General features: G+C 39.7%; 1 protein-coding gene across 2 annotated transcripts in view; it reads left to right on the forward strand.

The window, feature by feature from the left end:
• Positions 1-17,124, forward strand: part of atp6v1h (ATPase H+ transporting V1 subunit H) — a 290,066-nt gene extending 272,942 nt beyond the window's left edge. For both annotated transcript variants that reach the window (XM_071918235.1, XM_071918234.1), the window contains exons 8-14: positions 831-928; positions 2,517-2,709; positions 5,904-6,082; positions 6,542-6,667; positions 8,337-8,438; positions 10,903-11,016; positions 16,729-17,124. In XM_071918235.1, the coding sequence (XP_071774336.1) occupies positions 831-928; positions 2,517-2,709; positions 5,904-6,082; positions 6,542-6,667; positions 8,337-8,438; positions 10,903-11,016; positions 16,729-16,798 (882 nt within the window). In that variant the 3' untranslated portion in view covers positions 16,799-17,124. The remainder of the gene's footprint in view (positions 1-830; positions 929-2,516; positions 2,710-5,903; positions 6,083-6,541; positions 6,668-8,336; positions 8,439-10,902; positions 11,017-16,728) is intronic.
• The last annotated feature ends 6,630 nt before the right edge of the window (positions 17,125-23,754 follow it).

Raw genomic sequence — 23,754 nt, forward strand, 5'->3', positions numbered from 1 at the left:
TTTCTCACTAATAATTCCAGATTCTTTGCTGGGGACCTGGGTTTCTAGAGCACATATTTGTGACGGCATGGTGTTTGCTGCCACTGGTTAGGTTCAACTGTACAAGTAGAAAATGCATGCTATAAGCCACTTTTCCCTAATGCCAAAAGCGCATGAAGAGACCACTTTCCCGTAAATGATGGAAACAAGGGGAAATTGGAATTGCATTTGCACAGCAGCAGCAGCATCCTACTATTTTATAGCACACATTAACGTGGTGAGATTATTCTGAGAAACATGCTCAGAAATCTGCTGACATGAGCACTATCTAATAACTGAAAAAACAACATTCCTCCTCCTGCATTTTCAACCAGATAATCTCCCCTCCTCCACTTTTCTGTCCTTCGCTGTTTCCTTCTTGCCTGTTCTTATCGCTGGACCTCTCTGCTTTTATACAACAACTTCTCTTTAACAAATGAATTTAATCTATTTTCTCCTCTCAGCTGCCTCCACTCTAATCTCTACTTTACTCACATTATTCTGCTCAGGTGTGATGGGACACTCTTCCCCCCCTATTTCTCTGTATTGTACTGTTGAGTCTGTGATCTAGCATGTGTTGATCTATACTGTGTAGATTGCATGTGCAATGCCTCAGGTTCGGTAGGCGATGGTAATGCAAGTTTTGGACTGGTCTTCTCACATGTGCTGTCTCTGCTTGTTAACTACTACATCCTTCAGAATGACCTGCTCTAATTGTACTTGACCTTCTAACATGTTGCTTGTATTCCTGTTCGCACACTGCTAAGACACCCATTCCTGTTTAATGAAACGTTTGCCTCTGTCCGTTGCAGAGCTCTCAGTATGTCCAGTGCGTGGCTGGGTGCCTTCAGCTGATGCTGAGGGTCAATGAGTATAGGTTCGCCTGGGTGGAGGCTGATGGCGTGAACTGGTGAGTACTGGTTCCTTATATACAGGGTTCCTACATAGTTTTGTGCAAGCTGGAAAAGCATGGGAAATCAATTGAATCATATCCAGGTCCTGAAAAGTTCTGTAATTGGACAATGTCTGGAAAAGTATGAATAAAATTATTATGCAATCCCTCTACTACTACACATTTTTGTAACTGTTGAACCACTATCGTTTCACATACTGTGATATTTGTTGTTGTGAAGAAAACCTCTACAGAGTGATAATGACCTAGCCAACAGATACTATAAGCAAAAAAAAAAAACAATCTCATATCCAGCTATGAAATTAAGGTCTGGAAAAAGCATGGAATTTTTAAATGGAAAATGTATTGGAACATTGTATATCGTTATCAACATTCTGAGGTAAAAAGGGATGTGACTCTCTCCCCCTTAAACCACATTTCAATATGAATCTCGATATGTATTTGTATTTGATTTGATTCGTTTCAGCACCATGAAGAGCAATTCATAGTTTCATTGTTCATAACTTCTTATGGTTGTTATGGTATCCTTATTTTGATTCTGGTTGAGATGTGGTGATCAACCCAAAAAATGACCTGGTCATCAACATCATCCAACTATGAAACAGAAATTTCAATGTTAGCATGATTATGTCATTAGCATTATTCATAAGCAAGGCACCGGTATAAAATAACTGCAATCTCTGACATGTTACTGTGACACATAATGTACCTTTGTTTCTCTGGAGCTGGACAACATAAATGAACTTCTGGGTGTCTCCTACATTATACATTCTCACAGTAACTGAAAAATTTTACCCAAAATAGGAAAATCTTCCATTCCACCCCACCCAAAAAAGAAACAAAGGATAGGGATAAGTATCCAAGTAGAACCACTGTGGAAGTGACAATGCTTCTGTAAATTAAACAAACTATGACACTGATAGAATAAAATGCAATGGCAGTAAAGTAAAACATAAATTCAAATTTGTCACTCACTAAGTGCAACTGTGAAAAAGCTGAGAATAATTATCATGGACAATCAAAATCTACAGACAATTGCGTTTGACATCTTCAAACCATATATTCCCACGTCACATGAACACAGCATCTACAGCCACATTCACAAAGGGAGGGGAGTAGTCACAGCAGAGTGTGGCAGGGAGGGATCAAAGGTCAAGGTGACAGAAAGAAACACTATTAGAAACATCAACATTCATGATTTTGTCAGATTGTGTTCCCCTCTCTGTACTCCCCCCCCCCCCCCCAGCTCTGTAAATGTACCACTCACCATCTAGCTCTAGTCATTACCATAGTAGCCCTTTAGTACTCTAAACTAACCCTAACCCTGTATTATGAACAACTCTGCCCTTATCAACACTATCTTTAGGAAACATTGTACCATCAACCATCATCAAAAGATAATGGATCCATTATCAAAAGATGGAAGTAGAATTTCTGTTAGTGTACTTTTTCTGTCTCAACTGTATATTCTAGGTACACAGCTGTGAAAGCTCTTATGTTAGTACACAGGTGATTGATGTGGATGTGGGTAGTGTTTTTCCATTTTTCATATATATATATTTTTTTTTCTCATTTTATTCTCAAGCATCACGGCAGTGCTTAGCAACAAGTGCGGCTTCCAGCTCCAGTACCAGATGATCTTCTGTGTTTGGCTGCTGGCCTTCAGTCCGCAGCTCTGTGAGCAGTTGCGGCGCTACAACGTGGTGCCGGCCCTGTCCGACATCCTCCAGGAGTCTGTCAAGGAGAAGGTCACTCGGATCATCCTGGCTGCCTTCCGGGTATGTGGAGGAACATAGTGAAGAATCCCGTACTCTCTGTGTGTCTGTCTAAATTCTACTTTTGACACCAAATTTTTGTACATGTTGAGCTGACTTGCTGGATCTTCATACCTTCACTCTTGGTCCTTTTTCTCACCTCCTCACCAACACATATAGCAATCCAGTGGTCTAAAAATGCTTGAGAATGATTGCAGATAATGGTTTCTTGCCACTATCTTCCACTATCCACTGTTTTTATCTATATGCATAACACTCTCTTCTGAACATTTGCATCTAATTAGGTTGTGTACTTTATCACAACAAGAGAAAACTGCAGTGACAACTCTTTAAAAATAAACGAGGCAGCCTGTAAAATAACCAAGACCATAAAAGATACATAAATACAATTTATGGTTGTGCTGCCCCTGCTGTCACTGCTCAGGGCATCTATTGAATATTTAATTTAGTCCTAAGAGCTCTGGTGCTGGTCTTGCTCTTCTGTTTGCATTTACGCCAGGTAATGAATTCCCTGTGACATGGCTTTAACTGAATTGAATTAGAGGCCATGGCTCCATTCATCTCCCCCTGCTGAAGTGTTTTCTAACCAGAGGAACTCAGTGGCTCTGACAGGTTCCGACGCAGGTCTGGAAAAATATGGAAAATTAATTGGATCATTTCCAGGTCTTCCAGTGTTGCGTTTGTAAAGGGTGACAAAGTATTGCTCAGTCCCACATGATTTCACATTTTATGTGGATGGAGATCCCTCTTGTCATTTCACATATTTTGATATTTATTGCTAACAATAATATTGAATAATCCTCTGCTACAGAATGCAGTTTTGCAGTTCACAATTACAGTGCCTGGACACCGTCAGCACATATCATATTGAATTCCAAACAAAATCCAGTCAAGTCCAGTTGAGAAATGATGGTCTGGAAATATAGAGTTTTGAAATGAAAAATGTGTATGGCGCTCTGGCTTCGCCGACCCCAGCCACACCACAGCTTGCTCTGAACACAATGGTGTGTAGATGACTTTGATTGCATAAATGAAACATGAGTGTCAGCTTGAGCTCATGTTACATAAGGTGGAAAGTTAGCTGAATTTTTTTTTTTTAAACCCAACTTTGAAGAAGGCATTTAAGGTTGCTTGCACTTTTCTTGAATTGTAGGTCCATCAGTATTTTGCTGTTGTCAGTGTAAGTAGTCTTGAGTGTGTCCTAACGGAATAATTTTCCAGCATCTTGTGCTGATATAAAATATGAATTGAAGACATCATTTGAGGGGCTAGCATTATGTTTGCCTCCAGGGCCTGCATGACGTGCTCCTGCTTTGAATTTCCCCCAAAGCTAATCCATTACACCTCTCATGCCAGCATAGCTGTCACATCTAAGCATTTGGGAAGGCATCCGTAAAAGAAAAGGGCTCAGGTTATAATTGGTCAGAGGAATTTATAGTTTAGTTTGACTGCTGTATTGCAGCTAATTAAAGGCAGCGGTGGGCAATGAAGAGAGACCCTCAAACATTCCCCAGAGTCATTCAACTTATCCTACAGTGTGTTTGGTGTTTGACATAGTGAGTAATGAGGGCTACAGAAAACATTGTTCCTGAGCAACAAATGGAGTATTCTTTTGTTGAGACCCAAGGGCACACATGTTGCCGTGTCATGCAGACATCGTGAAAGTCGTGATCATCACCTCTAGTAGAAATTCTCCTTTTACAAAATCATACAATAGCAGAACAAATTACTCTGCATGTTGATATTTTTCCCAAATGCCTGAATTTTGCAAATTGTTCGCAAATTGTTCGACTTCATCTATACAACTCGAGTTATCGGGACCATGGAAGCCCTCAATTACGTCTTCAAAGGCAGTATTGCCGACTTTGTGATGCATAGAGCCCAACTTGATACTCGCTTGCTACGAGTATAGGCAGTAGGGTGTGTGTGTGTGTATGTGTGTGTGTGTGTGTGTATGGGGTTGCTAGAGAAGGTTAGGGAGTGTGTATGGAGAGCGGGGTGGAAGGTGAAGGTAAAGGAAGGTATTTGTATAGATGCATGTATGCTGTGTATCCGTATATGTGTGTTTTTCCTTTCTCCTTCTTTCTCTCTCTCCTTCTTGATAGAACTATAACTCACACATTTATAAATATACTCTGAGGCCAACATGTCTTGAATACATATTTATATAATATTCCCTACTGGGGTGGTGCTGAGCAAATCCTTTGTTTAATATGTTTTAACTATGTATTTTTGGGGGGGGATTTGAAATAAAAAGAATTGATCCCCTAACAGAAGAAAGCAGGGTATGAAGATTTCCCATGACTTGACCTTCTTGCTCTATTTGAGAGAGATGTGGTAGAGATGTGGCGCACACATGTACATGCTCATGCTAGAGGAGATCCTTGACACATTCCAACTGTGTGCTCAGCTGTAGCTACTGTATGCCTTTGCTGATGGCTCCAGTCATCCAATCAGAATAAGGAGTGGTTTTCATCACATTTCCACAGCTAAAGCCACTCTACTTCTGAATCATTCCAAGAAATCTCTGCACCAGATTTTTTTTTCTCCCTTGTAGCCTGAGACTGAGTTGATGGATCTTAGTCCAGAGATCCCTGTTTTAAAAATAGCATTTGCAGTAGTTTGATGATGATGTCTTCTTGTTGCAGTGTAGATCTGCATTCAACCCCATCTTACTTCTGAACCTCTGTTGAAATGCTAATTCATATTAAAAAAAAAATCATTATATAATATCTCTAAATTATAGAGGATCCATGCTGTGAAAATATTATTATTACGTCAGTCAAGGACTTAAATTACCTATTATACTTTAAAGTCTCAGTCTCAGTGTTTTTAGCCTTGTGCTGTCAGTTATTTTGTATGAGTGTCATTTTGTCAGGTGAAGCAAAGCAAGTTTATTTATAAACCCCATTCATTGGCCATTCAAAGTGCTTTACATAAAAGAAAAATAAAGACATAGGTAATAAAAGATATTAAAAAAACAAGTAACAAGACAGTGCAGAAAGATGTAAAAGATAAAAAAAGATAAAAAGCAATGCCCTAAATTTCTTAAAAAGCCTTGGTGAACAGGTAGTGAATATCTTTTCATTTTGCAATGAAATTCCTCACATAATTAATATTTAAAATCCAGATTATTATAGTTAGTGCATGCTGTAGGAAAAAAAAAACTATCTTCACACTATTGTGTTCCATCACAGAATCTCCTGGAGAAGTCTGCAGAGAGGGAGACCCGTCAGGAGTATGCCTTGGCTATGATTCAGTGCAAGGTGCTGAAGCAGCTGGAGAACCTGGACCAGCAGAAGTACGACGACGAGGACATCACTGACGACATCAAGTTCCTGCTGGAGAGGCTGGGAGAGAGTGTGCAGGACCTCAGGTACCCAGTAGACTCCGGTTCATACGTAACGGGCATTAACTTGGGGCTAATTTCCCAAACCGTTTGTCAATAGTAGTATTTAGTTTCGCTCTCTCACATTCACAAGACTGTAATATACTGTATGTAATGTTTTGTAATTATAAATGCTTGAAGAACAAAATTATTATAGTGAAGCAAATGCCACAGGTACTTCAAAATGTTACGAAGCCAGCCTCTGTTCCTAAGGCATATTTTTCTTGCACCTGATTTTGAATGCTGTCTTGCCTGTGTGACCTCTGGAAATACTGTGTACTTATTCTGTGTGGCACTTGTCCACAGGCTATACCACTAAAATCAATAGTCTTGACAACCCATGGGCTGGGAGGATGTAGGGCTTTGTTTACAGAGGGATAGATGGCCAGGGCGATCCTCGGACTGGCTTCGTCTTTACTCTGTTCTCTCATCGTTTTTATCGACCAGCTCCTTCGATGAGTACAGCTCAGAACTGAAGTCGGGCCGTCTGGAGTGGAGCCCCGTGCACAAGTCGGAGAAGTTCTGGCGCGAGAACGCTGTCCGCCTGAACGAGAAGAACTATGAGCTCCTCAAGTAAGCGAGAGAAAGCATACAGCGCCTTGCAAAAGTATTCAGACCCCTTTACTTTTTGCACATTTTGTTGTGCCATTAAGTTATTTCACAATGCTTTTTTTCAGGATTTTTAGTCTGAGTTCTGTTCAAAGCACTCTATTCTATCAAAGTGAAAACAAATTCGTACAAAGGCATGTGAAAGTATGAAATTAAAATAACAGAGTGATCTATTTTGCACAACTATTCAACCCGTTTGCTTTGTTTGGGCTAAACTGCCACACTTGCGAAGAATTTCCTCAACATGTCTTATCACCTGTTAGTCAGATGTCATATTAATATTGTATTTACTGGCTGGGAACAATGTTCTTTTAAACTTTTTTTTATTTGTTTTCCTTGCTAACAAAGCTGCCCCTCCACTAGATTTTAATGGGACTCAAAAAAAATTATTAAAAAAAGTTTGAAAGGAAAACGTTGTTGAAAACTAAATATGACATCTGGGTAACTGATGATAAAAAAAAAGTTGAACAAATTTTTGCCAGTGTGACAATTTATCCCAAACAAAGCAAAGGGGTTGAATACAAGGCACAGGCTATAACATTTTATTTTCTACATTGCCCTCAAGGAGACTTGATTCATTTTTACTTTGACAGTAAAACTGTAAGCTTCAGCAAAAGGAAAGAAAGATGCTGCTTAAAGTACAATTTGTTCTGGTACTCCAAGACCCATAAGGTGCTTTAGCAGCTCTTGTAAGACACACAGTCACCAGCATAATGCTTGATGATTGCACAACCTTCCAGCATTGTTTTCCCTTCGTGTTTGGTGTGTCTCCAATTTATGGGTCCAGGCCTCAAGAGATAAAACATCAATTTATGTCAATGTTCTTTCAGTCACGCTCTCTGTCAGCCTTACTGACATTCAGTAAAAATCCTAATCTACCCATCTCATTGTCTCATCACTGCCCTCTCTCCATAATCAGTTCAGGCTTCATCTCAGCTTGAATTAGCCCTCTTTTTTTAGTTGGCTTTTTTTTTTTTTTATCTCTGTCTCTCTTTCTGACTGTCACTCGCTCTTTCTTTCTCTTTGAACCTTGAGCTTTCACTCTCTCAGAGGTTGCCTCAAGTATCCTTCTGACATCTTTGGATTGCCTGTCATCAGCATTTGGGACCTCTGTATAACTTAATTAAAAACGTATATTGTAGAGTATTTTGAATATATTATTCTCATCCCATCAAACATGGCATCTTAAAGGGTTTGAGCATAATTTAGGAAAATATTGTTAAAGGACAACGGTGAATTATAAATATCTTGGTTGTAGTAGACATCCGACTGAATTTAATGGAAGGAGGATGCTACCCTTCAGTGAACATGTACTGTAGAAACTGCAGGTACCAGCTCCGAAACATTGGCCTCACCTTCATGCACTGTACTTCCACAGATAAAATTTTTATTACGCTTCAGATTACATTAGCATACCCTTCCTGAGAGAATAATGTATTTCTACATCCACCCTCTTGCTAGGGGAATAATGACAACCTCAGCTAATCTAAAATTTTTGATGAAACCGTCTCACAAAAGCATCTTTCTCTGGAAGCGCCTGAGAAGAGGTTGTGGTGGAATGATTTGCCTGTTGATGCAGATGGGCCTCTCCTGCTAAATGCCTCTCCTTCTTTCTCTGCCTCCCTCCCATCAGGATCTTAACGAGGCTGTTGGAGGTGTCTGACGACCCTCAGGTTATAGCAGTGGCGGCCCATGATGTTGGAGAGTACGTGCGGCACTATCCACGTGGCAAACGGTAAGACGCTTTGCTGTGAAAACCTATTCAAAGCAAACGTTAGGAAAGAAGACATTAGGGTCATTCCATCTGAAATCAGACAGGATTTGGGAGTTTTACAGGCTCAGGTCTCAAATTGTCCTCATATTGTTTTCACATATTCTACATAGATGAGATACAGGGGTCCAAATGGGCTCCATATTTGGGGGCAAAACTTTCATGTGAGTGTATTTGAAGCAATAAAGGAATTAAAGTTAATTACACAGAATGTTTAGAACACATAATCTCCAAGGTATTGATGCAACTATGGATACAGGAGGTATAAGATATGTTTTTGTATATCTTAAGGGCTAAAAAGTCACATGTGGGAATATTATTACATTCTTGTATCTTTCACATGTGGAATATTACTACAACATTACTCCACACCCTTATGGAATTCCTTCATGGTAAAAAAATTTCTATCATAACTCCAATTTTAATGCATATTTTGATGTAATATGCACTTTGCACACCAGGGGCATTGCACTTTATAGGTGTTTCCACAGACCTAATGAAGCACTGCATAGTGCAAACACGAGAAGGATAATGAAATTGCTCAGCTATTTGGACATATTCAGAATTATATTCTTCAGTCACTGCACCTTGCACATTCCTTCTGTGTTGGTGAGCAGCCTATATTTTTGAGTCCAGGTGAGACAATACTATCTGGAAAAAGGAAAGTGGAAAATAAAGTGACTGGATTATGCAATTCACAAAAAGAAATTGGGAGAATATTGTTTGTTTGTAAAGTTTGGTCTTGATGGCAGTCAACTCCCTAATATAGGTCACTAGAACTGTTTTTTTTTTTTTTATAGTGTAATATATATTTCAGTTCTTGGTGTGCTATTTCAATAATGTTTTCACTGAATGGCTGCTAAACAAAGATGAACTCATGGTTAAAATGAATAAACAATATTAAACCAAAAAAACAGTTTTGTCTGACTGGCCTAGCTGTTGTCATATTTCCTAAAAGTCATTTCAGTACTGACCAGGAACAGTGACCCCTATCAAAATATACATTAGAACAGAGATTAAAGGGGTCAGAAACACTACAACATGTTTTTTAAGATGTTAAATATCTAGGTGTTGTTTGAGATAGAAGACAATAATACCTCCACATACAGTATAAGTGCATAATATGCCAATGTTTTAGGCGTTAAAAATCAAAAGTAGGTGAACGTCATGAAGCATAAGGATAATCCATTAATGATCCATTGTCCCAGTAGTGGTCATTCTGGACCTTAATTAGACCTTTTATTTGTTGTAAACTACCTGGAATTCCAGGCCAAAACACCATATTTATTCATATGGTTGGTTAAAGAATGTGTTCAAGGAGGATTGAGCCGTTCTGAGACATACAGTAGGTGTGACAGCCTGTGTGATTTCAGATTGAATGACCCATTAGCTGTTTACCCCTATATTGTGGTCCACTTGTTCCAGTCAAGTTGGTTTCCTAGCAAAAACTGACAACTTCTCCAAGAGATACATCAAGCCATATGAGACGCAGACAAGTGAGCCTGCTCAAAATGCTCACAGGCCTTTTGATCTCATTCTAAATCAATGACACTTTCAAATGGACTGAGTGATCTATGTCTCTTATAGACTCCAGCTCACATTTAGGGGAAAATACACGGCTTCAACTTCAAAGTAGCCAATTTCCCCGTCCAGTGTATCTGTGTGTGGCCACCCGTCCATGCAGCTGCCTCGCTTTGAGCACATTAATGGACCTGCACACCAGAACCTTGTCCCCTCGGCCTCTCGTGACCCCAGGGAAATAAGAGCGGTTGTTTTCCCCTTCCTGTCAGACGGTGCTCGAGCCCAGGAAGCCTCTTCTCTCCCCAGTCTTTAATCTTCTGAGCCTGCTCATTCTTGCCTGGAGACCTCATCGTCCCTCTATACTCTCTGTATTGCCCAACACTCATCATCCTAGACGCACCCTGTCTGATTGACAGAGTAATTATGGTTTGCTTTTGTCTCCCTGTCTTCTGCTCCTTCTCTCTCATAACAACCCCATTGCCCTTCATTCAGAATCAGTGGTTTGCGATACTCACCACCCCCTGCCTTACGTTAGCAGTGATACAAACAATTTACCCAAGTTGATATGTAGCAGTACCGGAGCAGAGTTGCTATAATGTCACACACCAAAACATGATAAGTGGATGTTGTCCTTGCCTGAGTTTTTTTTTTTTTAGTTTTTTTTATCCTGTCAGACCATTTATTATTATATGCATTCATCATAAACTTTTATGCCCCTCAATTTTCCTGAAAGCATTATATCATTTTGCTAGAAAGTTGACTCTTGAAAAGGTGCATACAAAATGTAATTGCAGTCGGGCTGCATTACATTACTTGGCATTGAAGCACTGAAAGACTCAAAATGTGAAAATCGTACCTGTTTTCTGTGTGGATAAATGGCTTTCTCCCACTCTCCCTTCCATTTTAGAGTGATTGAGCAACTGGGCGGAAAGCAGCTGGTGATGAATCATATGCACCATGAGGACCAACTAGTCCGTTACAACGCCCTGTTGGCTGTGCAGAAGCTCATGGTCCACAACTGGTATGTACACAAGTCTAGCCTCATGGATGTGATGGTTTTTGTTTGATATGAACCACCCAGATGGCGCCATCATGAAAATTAGCCCTTTATACTAAATTTCAGCATAACCTCGCTTCCTGACATTAAAGTAGTAAATCCTGACATTTTCATATACAGAAATGTCTGTTTTGCTACCGCAACTGTAACCAGTTTCAGAAAGCTTTTACTTTTGCTGTTCTAAACAGGGCAGGTTTTTCTTTGGAAAGATCCTCTTGCACGAAGTGATGTGTTTTATGTTTCCGGCAGAAGCAACAATGGTTTGTTTTAGGAATGTACCGATACATCGGCAGGCCCTTGGTATCAGCCAATATCGGCTTTAAAAAGCAATATCATATCAGGCCGATGTTATTTTCACTGCCAATATTTCACTGATTGTGGAAATCGTCACTTAATACAAATGTCAATTTAGCAACAGAATAAAACTAACAGGGTGTTTGGTTTAAAAAACACTGAATTATCTAAAGATGGGCATGTCTGAAAAGCTTGTACTATGATTCTTAAAAAAAATGCATATCAGTATCGTATGACTGGGAAGTTTTTCAGTATCTGCCTCAAAAAAACATATTGTGCAATCCCAGTTTGTTTGGAATAAATTGAAGAAGAACTGGGCAGTTACCATGATCAGTGACTGCCACCATGGCTGAACAGACAAAGATTAAACCTTATATATCACAACTTGCATGTATAATGAAATGCATCATATTTTCTGGTAAGTGTGTACTCATAAATTAAGAAGTTTGTGATGGATTTTAAAAAAAAATCTTTTTTTTTTTAGATTCAGGCTGATGTTAGCATGGATTTGCTCATGTACAACATGAGTTAAACCCTGCGCCAATTTCATTATGTATGAGCTTTTACTTTACTTACTACAATACTTTATACCCCTCCAAATAAAGTCAGCTTTAATATTAAGGCATCGCTCTTCACATTGCCTCTGGGTCTACCATCCAAATACTTGCCTATATTATCTTGTGTGTTTTTTCTGCCTACTGGATCCCCTGGAAACGCACTCAAAAACATCAAAAAAGCAACGACAGAAAAATGTGTTTGTTTTCCTGCCAGTATCTAAAACACACTTGGCTTACTGAGCAACTGTGGATGGAGATATTGTGTTTAATGTCTGAGTATAGTGCTGTTTCTCATCTAAGTGATTTTTAATGTTCCATGTGAACTATATGTTCACTGAAGTGTGGGTAGAAGTTTTTTTGTTCGGTTTATTGATTCAAGATAAAAGGGCAAGGCAGAAAGAGGGGTGAGTCTAGATGATTTATTCTAACCACACAGGGACTTCAAGCTTGTTTAGCTTACAGAGAAGAAACAAAAGCAGTTTCTCATTATCAGACCTAGAAACTTTTTCCCCTCAAACAAAGTAGATACTGTAGATAATCTGCAATGTAAAGTGCATTCTTGGTATTTTTATTCTTCAACAATACCTTACTTGCTGAATAGAGGGGAAATGAGATAAGAGCTGTCAGTATGGCAGAAAGGGAAGGGACAGATGTGGGGTTAATTACATTTTTAATTTTAGTATTAGTTTAGCTGAATATAGAGCCAAAGTTATGAAAAGATAGTGATGAATCAAGATAAAACAGAAGGAAGAGAAATAAATGACTAATTTGTGCAGGTGAGATCAGAAAAACCCAAGGGGCTCCAAAAAAAATGAAAAGCTGCAGGGATAAACATGCACATGAATTGTAAAACTGATGTTAAACACAAAGCCCATGTAATCAAAACAGATTTGATTTGATATGAAAAAACAGGCAACGTTAATCATGCGTCACTATCAACCTGCTCTTTAGGCAAGTGAATGCAGCAGCTTGTTACCTTTTGTTTTCTCCATTTTTATCATTTTTTTTATTATTTCCACTCCTTATAACTATATATCCCCCTCGGTCTTCCCTCTGAGAAACAGACACTGTTGAGAGCTTACTGTGATATCTTGCTGTACTTCAGCCATGCTGAGACAGCAGCACAGTGATTGATTTGCTTGTTGATCAGTGGGGGCTGTCTGAAACTGAGGACCTAGGTATTGTTGATAGGATACAATAGGTTTGGTAGAGATGATCATGGGAATACTTGAACATTGTTTAAGTATTGTTGTCTTCACTGATTTTCTCTGTACGCGCTGGCTACTTTTCCACTGCAGTTGAGGTTGTTTGCCTCAAAAGGATTTATTATGTGAATTCTCTGAGTCTCAAGGTTGTTTCTTCACATGAAGAACATTATTTGCTGCCTTCACCCTTGTTGCATTTATGAAAACAGAATAGTTTGAATGCTGCTGTAGACTGAGAAAAGACTGCAAGGTTGTTGATGTTTTTTTTTAGCTGAAATCCACTTGTTTCTTTGAAATATTGAGGTTTTGGCCCTTTACCTTGCCATCACCTCAACAGTGCACCTACTGTATGTTGAAGAAGAGGAAGATTTTACCATTGCAATTTACCACACCCACTGTCACCTTGAGTGGGTTGCCTTGTCTTTGTTGTTGCCATGAAAAGATCTCCTCTTCCCTACTTAATAAAGGCCTCTGCTGTCATGACAACAGTAGACAGAGATGAATGTTTGAATTGAGAAGCTGCTGTTACTCATCCACGTGCCCTTTCTTCTGCTTTATAAAGCCTCTTTTCTTAAAGCTTCAATGTATGGTGCAGGAACTGAAATTATTAGTTAAGGAATGTACTTTTTTCCCTCCAACTCAGTGTTGGTGCCTTGATGATAAGCCCATCACACACTGCCAGTCACTCTGTCCTTGTACCAGTGATGCTCTAGGCCTCAGTGTCTAGACTTCAGCGCAGGCTTTGAGGTCTGCATGTGACATTTCATAACCTTTTCTTAGATTGCATTACATATGGTAGCCTTTATATTAGTGACAGCAAAAGACCCTGTGTCTCTTAAAGCTCACTGGGCACTCTTTAAAAAGTCAGAGGGAGGGCGGGGAAAAAATTGTCAGAGAGGAAAATTGCTAGTTTCATTGACCTTGGTAAGAATTCTGGGGGACTTAATAAACAGAACTGAATTTATTAGACAAATATTACACAAAGTATGTCTCTCATTTCCAGCCTTTGGTTTACTGAAATTGTCACTGAGTAAGATGTACTGTTGATTTACACCAATTAAATGCCTGGTTATTTGCCATGTACTTTTCGAATTATGTATGTTGGCAATAATCAATAATAATCAGTTCTATGAAGCTTGTTTTTCCTTAAACTTCTTTTGTACACTCTAAATTAGACTCTTTCTAAATGTGTTAATAGAAAAGTAGAGATGTATTTATGAAGAGACTATTTAGGTCAGTGGATTTCATTTCTGATACCGTAGTGGCCTACACCACACCGTCCTGAGGTTGTTGTTTCTGGTCATGTGACACAACAGGAGTCTATCCCAATTCATTCAGATTCAAGTTGTAACATTGAATGTTTGTAATCTTGATGGCCCCAACTTGTTTGCAGCTAGATCTGGAAGCAAGAGATTGAGTCCTTAAGCCCTAAATCTGGGTTAATATTCAGATGAAAACAGTGTATTGTGTCCTCCTTTAGTGCTTTATTCAGGTGTTTTTTTAAAAATGGTTCAGCTGGCTGATCCCTCAACTCAGACAATTCTCATGAAGTTATGTGCATATACGAAATTCACATCAGGCTCTGGCGTCTGATTTAAATTAGAGGTTGAACAGATAAGGTTCGTTCAACCTCCTGGGCTTAGTCATACATCTAACTGTATAGGTTGGTGTAGTAATTTACATGGCAGCTGCAGATACATGCACCAGAAAACGCCCTGGCTCCAGAACCACTGACTTCATTACACTGGCCCTTCCTTCCAATTAGACAAACACATGTATTGCCATCTGCTGTTAATTAGCTCCCTGGTAGCACTTAGTATCAAGCCACTATTTGCAGACTGGCTAAAGGTTTTTAGTGACAACTTCAAAGAAACTATTGTGTAGAAGTTGTTGGAGGTTTTTTTTTTCTCTCTTTAAAAGCCAAACCTTGACTTTACTTGTATTAAGTTCTTGGAAGAAAGGGGAGATGGTGATTTAAGTATTACATATTTCTTTTTTATGTAGCCAATCAAATTGAAATCAGAGTCTGCTGTGTTTTATAGACTTTAAATTATCTAGACCAACTTGATTTTTATGAAAATATTTGCTCATTAAGTTCAGGTTTGTATTGTGATGTGATAAAACAAAGTGCACTCTTGGCAGCTTTGACCAGAGATGAATGATGGGTGTCATTTTGAAAAGGAGACAAAGAGACAAAAATGGAAAGGTGTAGAAAAATACTAGAATAGCTATGAGGCTACTTTCTATCAAGCATTTTTTTTTTCCAGCTCACATATTTTTTACTGGTGGGTTGTCAAACGTGTTGCTCATTAGTCTGTTTCACTCCTGCTCATTAGTCTGTTTCACTCCTGCTCCTATTGCACTTTAATTTATTAGGGAGAAAAAACATTTCGCTGTTGAAGAGCAGTCTTTGCCAGCCTTTTGCATTTTGGGCCTCTGAGTGGCTTTTGATATTTATGGTAGCAGAAAGGTTGGTGTTTCACATATCTGAAAATGTTACTACCAAGAAAAAAGGCTAAGAGAGAAATGTGACATTTCAAAGTAATAGTATTATATTTCTATAATCACGGGCCTTTGGCAGACCCTTTTTTTTTTTCCTCAAATTTCTTTAAAAACACCCTCACTGAGTCATTACATTCATATTTAGTAGTAGCTTTTTATTAGTGCTTCACAGTCATTTACAGACTGAAATTACACACCAATTTACATACATATAGTATATCAAAACAGCAGGGAGATAAAAATACATTTTCAATAACTGAAAGTAGTAGCATATACAATCTACAATGAAATGTAAACAGGGTAGTCAGGCCAGATCTAGTGCAAATCCTATGAAGAAGGGATTCTGGAATGCTGTAGTAATATCAGTAGTCTGGGGGAAAAGAAGGGGAAAGTGAGAAGAGTGAAAACTATGATGTATGGTTGTTAATGAGTCTTGTGAACAACCATACATCATAGTTTTCACTCTTCTCACTTTCCCCTTCTTTTTAATCGCTCAACTGTGATTTATTTAACTAATGAAGGTTCTGCCTCTCAGTGGCTACGTTTACATGCACAGAGAATCCGTTTCTTAACACGGTTAATCGAGTAACCCGGTTTTGGGTCAACACATATAAACAGTATAACTGGGTTAAAATAACCCGGTTAAGCTCATATTCTGATTATGAGAAAACCGTTTAAGAACTTACTGTGGCATGTAAATATGTTACTTTTTTCACTTTTGGTCACATCTTTATCATAATTTTTTGTTGGCAGACTATTACATCTGTGGGTGGAACACCTCAGGTGGACAGGAATATTTTGTTAATTGGGTTATTCAGGGAGATAAGGAGACTCAGTCACAGCGTATCAAACGTTCATCTAAACAGCTTAACCCAAATAAGACCTTCACCGGATGTCCAGGTTACAGGTGCATGTTAACATAGTCATGTGATGTCTCATCGAATGTGAATCCACTTACACAACATATTGGGCTTCAGCAACTATTGATAAAACATATTGAGACATACATGCAGTTGTTAAGCATTTCATTAAGCATTTATTTGATCTATGTTAGAAGAGAAACAGCAGTGTAATGCGTCGTCTGTTGTGTCCTGATGTGTTCTCCCTCTCTTCCGCAGGGAGTACCTGGGAAAACAACTCCAGTCCACTGATCAGCAGCAACCTCAAGCCGTGGCAGCTCGCAGCTGAACTGTTCTTGTGCATGGATGTTTGTGTATTACTGTGTGGATGAGTGTGTACTGTATGTACGTCATTCTTTGCGATTTTAATAATCAGCTGTTCATTTCATGTGATGATATGCAAAAGGTGTGGTTTCTCATTCCCGGCAACACCCCACTTTATTCTTGATGTTACTTGATTTAATTGTCGTGCTATGTGATGTTCCCTCACAGCTAAGTGATGTGCAGTGATTGGAGTAGCACTTTATGTCTGTGATAATGTGTAAAATTGCAAGTTATTTAAGTCTTACCTGTAAAACATTGTACGTATTCCAATAAAGACGCTTATCTATGGTATTTCTTCTTTGTTGCAACTGCATTTGCTGTCCTGAATTGAGTGTTACAGAGGCAAGTCCTGCTGAATTATAAGTTTCACTAAGATTAACTTGATAAGATGATTCAATTTTGTTATCAGGCCATATTCCACTGGCTCCCAAGTAATAAAAGCTTAAGTATCAGGCCTGAGGTCATTTTAAAGTCATTTTTTTCCACACTTTTATGCAGAAATGTCTGACATAACTCTCATGCGCCTTCAGGTTGAAGCTGAATGTAATCTCTACACGTGAAAAAATTGTGTTTATCTTTGAAACTGTGCCTAAGGGGGGGGGGTTGGAAATGGCTTGTGCAATAGTAACTGTGTAGTCATTTAGATGTAATGGTTTCATTGCTCTATTGTTATTGAACGCGTTCACATGTTGGATTTTGCAGGAAATTCTCTCTTGCACACAGACACTGCAGAGCTGTGCGTGAAGTGTCACACTGGAAGGCCAAAACCTTGAGTCCTTGAAATCATTCAGTGCTTCTCCCATCCAAACTAGTTGAGTTGATTGTAAAGGAAACTCTTTTGTTACAGTCAAAAGTCAGTGATGCTAGTGGAACCACGTTAGTATGTTCCAATCAGAATTTAAATTGGAACTGAGGTGTTTGCCTTTTTCATCTGACCTTGACTTCACATACGTTTTTCACTCCTCTCTTCCTTCATCATTTCAGCACTTAAATTAACACTAGTTTCTATGCATTTTACACCTTTCGTAAACCTGTCTGCTTCATTGCTATCTTCAAAGCTTTGTTGAATGACTTAACATGGCATGTTACAGTTTCTTGAAAATGTTTTGCTCGTTTTTTACCTCCACATTCATCTTAAAACTACACTTCTTGTTACTTTCAAAGTCTAGATTAAAGACAAAAGATGATCAAGCATTTGCAATCAGGGCCCTCACACTAACTGGATGAGGAAATATTAGCAAACTTTTTTTTTAACCTCTGTCTTCATTTAAGATACGACAACTGTGTGTGTGTGTGTGTGTACTTCAGAGCAGATACCGGTTGACCTATATCAATCAATATCAATATATCAATAGATGACTGTAAAGGCACACAGTTTCAAACATATTAACATTTGATAACAATAAGAGTTGATATATTGTTATTGTTATTTAATGAAAGAAAAATGGGTGGGTGGGTGGGTGTCATGTAGGGGGTTGGGTGTATGTGTGTGTGTGTGTGTGTGTGTGTGTGTGTTTGTATGTGTGAGCACAGGTGTCAAAGTGCTCAGGTTCTCCGCTTGAAGAATTAGAGGAAGAATTTGCGGGAGCCCTTTTTGGAGGTGGACTCTGTGTTCTTCTCCTTTCGGGTTTGGGCACCAAAGAGTCTCTGCAGCCAGCTACGCTTCTTGGACTTTTTCGCCTTCATCTCACTGATCTTATGCTCCAGATCGGCCATCCTCTGCATCATAAGACGCACCTCCTGACACGGGACGAGGTGGCTCTGCAGCTGCTGCTCAGTCTGGGTCAGGGCAGTTGTGACATTGGTGTTTTCATCACTTTGCTCCTGCTGAGCCAGCTGGGAGGCCAGGCACTTCTGCAGCGTCTTCTGGGCCTCCTCTTTCTCCTTTTCAAGAGCTTTGTTCGACTCCTCTATTTTTAACAGGGCCTCCTTCCCACTGACCTCCGCCTCCAGAAGTTTCATCTGCAGGCCCATGATTGCAGCCTCATGTTTGCCTGCAGCCTGGGTGCGAAGGTTCTTCTCTTGTTGGAGTAGTTCTTTCACCTCCTCCATTTCACGGTGAAGAGCCTCCTTTTCCACCTCAATGGCCTGGATGCTGATGGTCTGCTGCTCTGCATCCTGTTGAGCTCTCTGCAGCTGGACCTGGAGCTGGAGCTGCAGCTCAGGATTGATTTCCTCTACAGCCTGGACCTGGATCTGGTAGAGAGCTTCCTCCTCCTCCTCAAAGGCTCTAATTTTGATGGCCTGCTGCTCTGCATAATTTTGGGCTTTCTGCAGCTTTTGCTGGAGATAAGTCGGGGAATACCAGGTCTTGTTGGGGAAGTTCTTCTCCTCACAAGAGGCATTAAGGTGGATGGCCTGCAGCAGGAGTGCCGTCTGCACTTTCTGCACCTGGAGAAATTGTTGGATCTCCTCCATTTCACCGGTATTTCCTTTGACGGCATTCTTCAGCATCTTCCTCTGCTCCTGCTGCGTCTCAAAATGGAGCTTTAGAGCCTTTAGAGTCCTCTCAGCCTTGGCAGCCTGAGCCTGAGCTTGGGCCTGAGCGTAAGCCTGAGCCATCTCCTGGGCCCGAGCCCGGGCACGCTCCTGGGCTTGCGCCTCGATCTGGGCCCTGGGTCGTACCTGCCTTGGATCGGGCCAGAGTTGGATTCGTTGTCTGGGACCCGGTCTTTGCCCAGTTCTGGGCCCGTTGTAGAGTTGGGCTTGATTCGGCATCTCCTCCTGTCGCTTTTTCTTCTTCTCTCTCTGTCTTTCCTGTGTCACGTCTAGTTCACAACAGTCAAACGAAATGAGACCGCTGAGGTCTGCGCGCTCTTTTACACAGTTGTACAGCGGGTATGACGTTTCACGCATTGTGACGACACCTGCGCCTGGGGCAAAGATTCCATGGTCTCATGATTGACAGCAGCGCTCAAAACTACTAGTAGGTATAACATCTACTCAGTCATTGAAATTTTCATTAACAAAAATATATTAAATTAAATATATGTAGCCTACTAACAAATTTTGTGGTTTTATTTTATTTTATTTTATTTTAAAAAAAATAAAAAAATAAATAGCCTAACCATCTAACGTCTGTAGCCCCCCCCCCCCCCCCCCCCCCCTATTCAAAATGGTTTAGTCTTGCCGCTTCCCCAACTTGCTAGTAGACCTAATTGGAGATTTTTTTTTGTTTACATACAGTATGTTTTATACGTCGCTTCAGAAGACGGATTTCAACTACAGAGAGGAGAGAGAAAAACGCGGGCGACAGTATCTTACGAGTTTTTTTTCCACAAAGAAAGGTGGGTTTACCATTTGTGGTGCAAATTAAGTTGTTTGATAGCCTAGCCGTTACATCATATTCTCCCATATAGAACTTTTAGCCGAAATTTAAATTTAGAAAGCTTACCTCTCTCCATATTAAATATCAAACAAGTCTTACCAATCGTAAGTTAGCAACTGTCTTATTCAGCTGTTCTGTAGGTGAATTGTTAAAACTACAATATAACAAATCTGTATAGCTAGCCGGGAGAGCTAGTTACTCCACAAGTACGTAAACAGTTCAAAAACGCTTCATTTTGGGTTAACGCTGTACCAAAACGTTAGATAAGCGTCCTGTTAGGTTTGTGAGTGAAAGGATTGATAGAGTTTAACGGTCCATGATTGTGTTTTGGTGTTATCTTCCAAGCTAACGTCGAAGCTAACGTCAATTAACATTGGTAAAAGTGAAAAAATATATTTTATGTTTATTCAGGTAGTTAGTGATTCATTCGATGCACTTAACATTACACCAGTGTAATAGCACTCTACGAGAAAAGTGAGTGTAAAGTGTAGTTTTGTTAGGTCAGGATAACTGTGGAAAATGTGTTATTTATGTTTAAAGGCCAATTTGAATGTTAATGTTGAGAATGTATCATGCGATCGGGTTTAAGTAAGTGTGTGTGTGTGCGTGTGTAGGTGTGTGTTTAAAAGTGTAGCTATAGATGATGAGAGCATTGCCATCTTCACTATAAAAGCAAGATTACAGGTCTTACAACTAAGCTTAATCTTTCCAATTTACAGTCATGCTCCTCACTATAAACATCATGGTCATGAACAGATAGCCGGAACCATGTCTCACACCCTGAATGGTTGCCATGCATACAGAGGCTTTACATATGTAGGCATGACAGGATAGTGGATTTGATATCAAAAGATCTATTTTCAGGTCATCTATAATGATTTATAAGCATTCTACTGTCAAACATGTTCAGTCTGTGTAGTGAGGATTCAGACGTGTTCTCTAATATTACAGCCAACACCCCCGATGTTGTTGTTGTCCATGAAGATCTTAGAGAGGTGTTCATTTTAGAGGTTGGATGTACTTTTGACTACACCATAGAGGAAGCCTTTCTAGCCAAGATGCTGAAATATAAACAGCTGGAGCAGACCATTTCACAGCTACTACAAGTGTAAACTTTTAGTTTTCATATTTGGCAGCCTGGGTCATGTGCACAAGCTAGTTGCGAGGGGCCTTCAGATGGCTGGTCTCCCTAAGAGAAGGGCCAAGCAGTTAGCGAGGTATTGTTCAGTATCTGCTATCATTGGTAGTCGCTCAAGATGGAGAAGGCGTTGTTTTTTATACCCATGAAGTGGATCCTGTCTGTTATCTTTCGACCTGCCATCATTATTATCCTGTGTGTATGCAACAATGTGGTTGCCAATTAGGCACATATGTAACTGACTGTCTCCTAATATTATGTCATTGGTTATGCTAAAAGTTTTTTCACCCATGAAAGGCTTTAGTAACTCAGGGCCTGAATATACAAAACAGTAGGGCCATCTTCCTGATATTGAGTTGCAGCCCATTGTGCACAATCCACATATCCACTGTCTCGAAGCTTAAAAATTCTTTGGCATAGATTAAATATCCCTAATATTTTGTAAACTCACTGAACATATGATGTGCTTCTTCGCTTGTAGTAAAGTGTGAGTGGGAGAACAACAGGAGCAGAGAAGCGCTGGAGGCCGTTTACCTTCTGGATGATGCAGATGGCGTCTGGAGAAAGAGAGGCTGGATGCTGCACATCATCGCTCACGGTGCCGTCAGACACTTCCTCCTCACCCTCACCGGGGAATCGGGACTAGCCAGCAGGCCGGAAGGATGCAGTGTTGGTTATGTAGTGGAGGGAAGAGCAGGTGGAAATGAACACCAGCCACCTGTCGAACGCTGCTACATTAGTTTTGCACTGATGATTGACTTAGGGAATCTAATGAATGCTGATCAGTGTGGCAAAAATGAACACTTTTTGGGAGCGTTAAAGCCAGGGTGGAAAACTAAACACCACTCAGCAGCCTGGGAGACTTTGACTGTGGCTGGTTAAAGCCAAGGGTGGAAGTAACTAATTACATTTACTCATGTTAATGTAATTGAGTAGCTTTTTTGTGTACCTGTGTAGCTACATTTTAAATCACATCCATTACAGAGTACAGATTTTGTGTCTCTCCATAAGCAACAGAAACTGGACAATCATAAATTGACAAATTGTGGATCCATTCACAGTGAACGGTCAGTCAGCAAAGAAGAGAAGAGTAATCTGGGTTTACTCTGAGCACTTTATTTTGTAATTTCCAAATTTTGCAATTAAAAGAATCTAGTTTGAAATCTGTCCTCTCGTCCTTTTAGAATTGCATGAGAAAGATCACATCTACCAACGTTCTCTTTTCTAAAAAGGAACATTTTAAATGAGCTACTTTTTACTTTTACTTAAGTAGATTTTTTCACCAGCATTTTTACTTCTACTTAAGTAGAATATCAGCGAATTAACAATACTTTTTGAGTAGGACATTCTGGTACTCTTTCCACCACTGGTTAAGCACTTTCAGCATATAACCATAACACTCAGGAAAAAGTGGAAACTTCTGCATAGAAACAGGTTCAAAGATTTCCTGTGGGATGAGACAGCTGATAGAATATATTTTTACTCGTGCAACAGGGAGGCGTTGGTAAGTGGTTGAACCTCAGCGTTTGAGCTTTGAGTACAGCTAGAAACTCAGCACTTGAGGGCAGTTTCTTTTACCTACAATGTCCAATGTACAATGCACATGTGGCATTGTGAACACATTGGTGTTACTCTTCAACACAACCTGTATTAATAATATATAGTTTCAATACTGTATGTGATGTTAGTAACATGATGAGTTGAAAAGGAACATAATTGTGTTTTCCTTGTTTAACCCTAAACATTTTAAAGTTTATAGTCCTTTTTTGATATCCTTAGAATTTTAAAATTATTCTTTATAGACCCACGAAGAGTGAAATTCTTTTGAAGGGAGACTTGGCCAAGAAATTAGTAATAATGAAACAAGTTACAGACAAATGAGACAGAACACTGTTGTGTTTGTAAGAAGATGAATACTAAATAGGCATTTCCTTATGTAATATTCACAGTGGCGATTGTCTGCTGTGTACAGAGATGTTTACGTTTGAGAGAGCCAGACAGACTTTGGCTGGCAGCAGCGTGCCTTTGGGTAATCTGCATCCAGATGCCTTCTGTGCTGAAGTTTAACTATCTGAAAGGGAAATGAACCTGTTTTTCTCTGAATCCTCAGAGGAAATCATAATACCCACTCTCTCAGGCTGAGAATGTCCAAACTGAATTGAACAACCAAGTTCTGTAAAATGTTATTTGAAACTTAAGTCTCGTTAAACTTTAGGCCTGTGTGGGCTGAAGTAGTAGAAGTAGAAGTGCCTTGGTATCTTTTGAAAATCAGTTTAACCCTGATAGCTAAAGAGCACTAATTCAGTGTAGCACACAGAGAAGAGCTCCTTGAGCATGTAAGTGTCCTTAAACTTTTTACCCCCATTCAAATCAGATTTCTGCCTTTGCAAAGTCCGATACAGTCATCCCTCGTCCCTTGAAGTTGCCACACTGATATGTAAGAGTTCTGGAGAGC

Source organism: Centroberyx gerrardi, chromosome 13 (assembly GCF_048128805.1).
Source record: "Centroberyx gerrardi isolate f3 chromosome 13, fCenGer3.hap1.cur.20231027, whole genome shotgun sequence".
Taxonomy (NCBI): Eukaryota; Metazoa; Chordata; class Actinopteri; order Beryciformes; family Berycidae; genus Centroberyx; species Centroberyx gerrardi.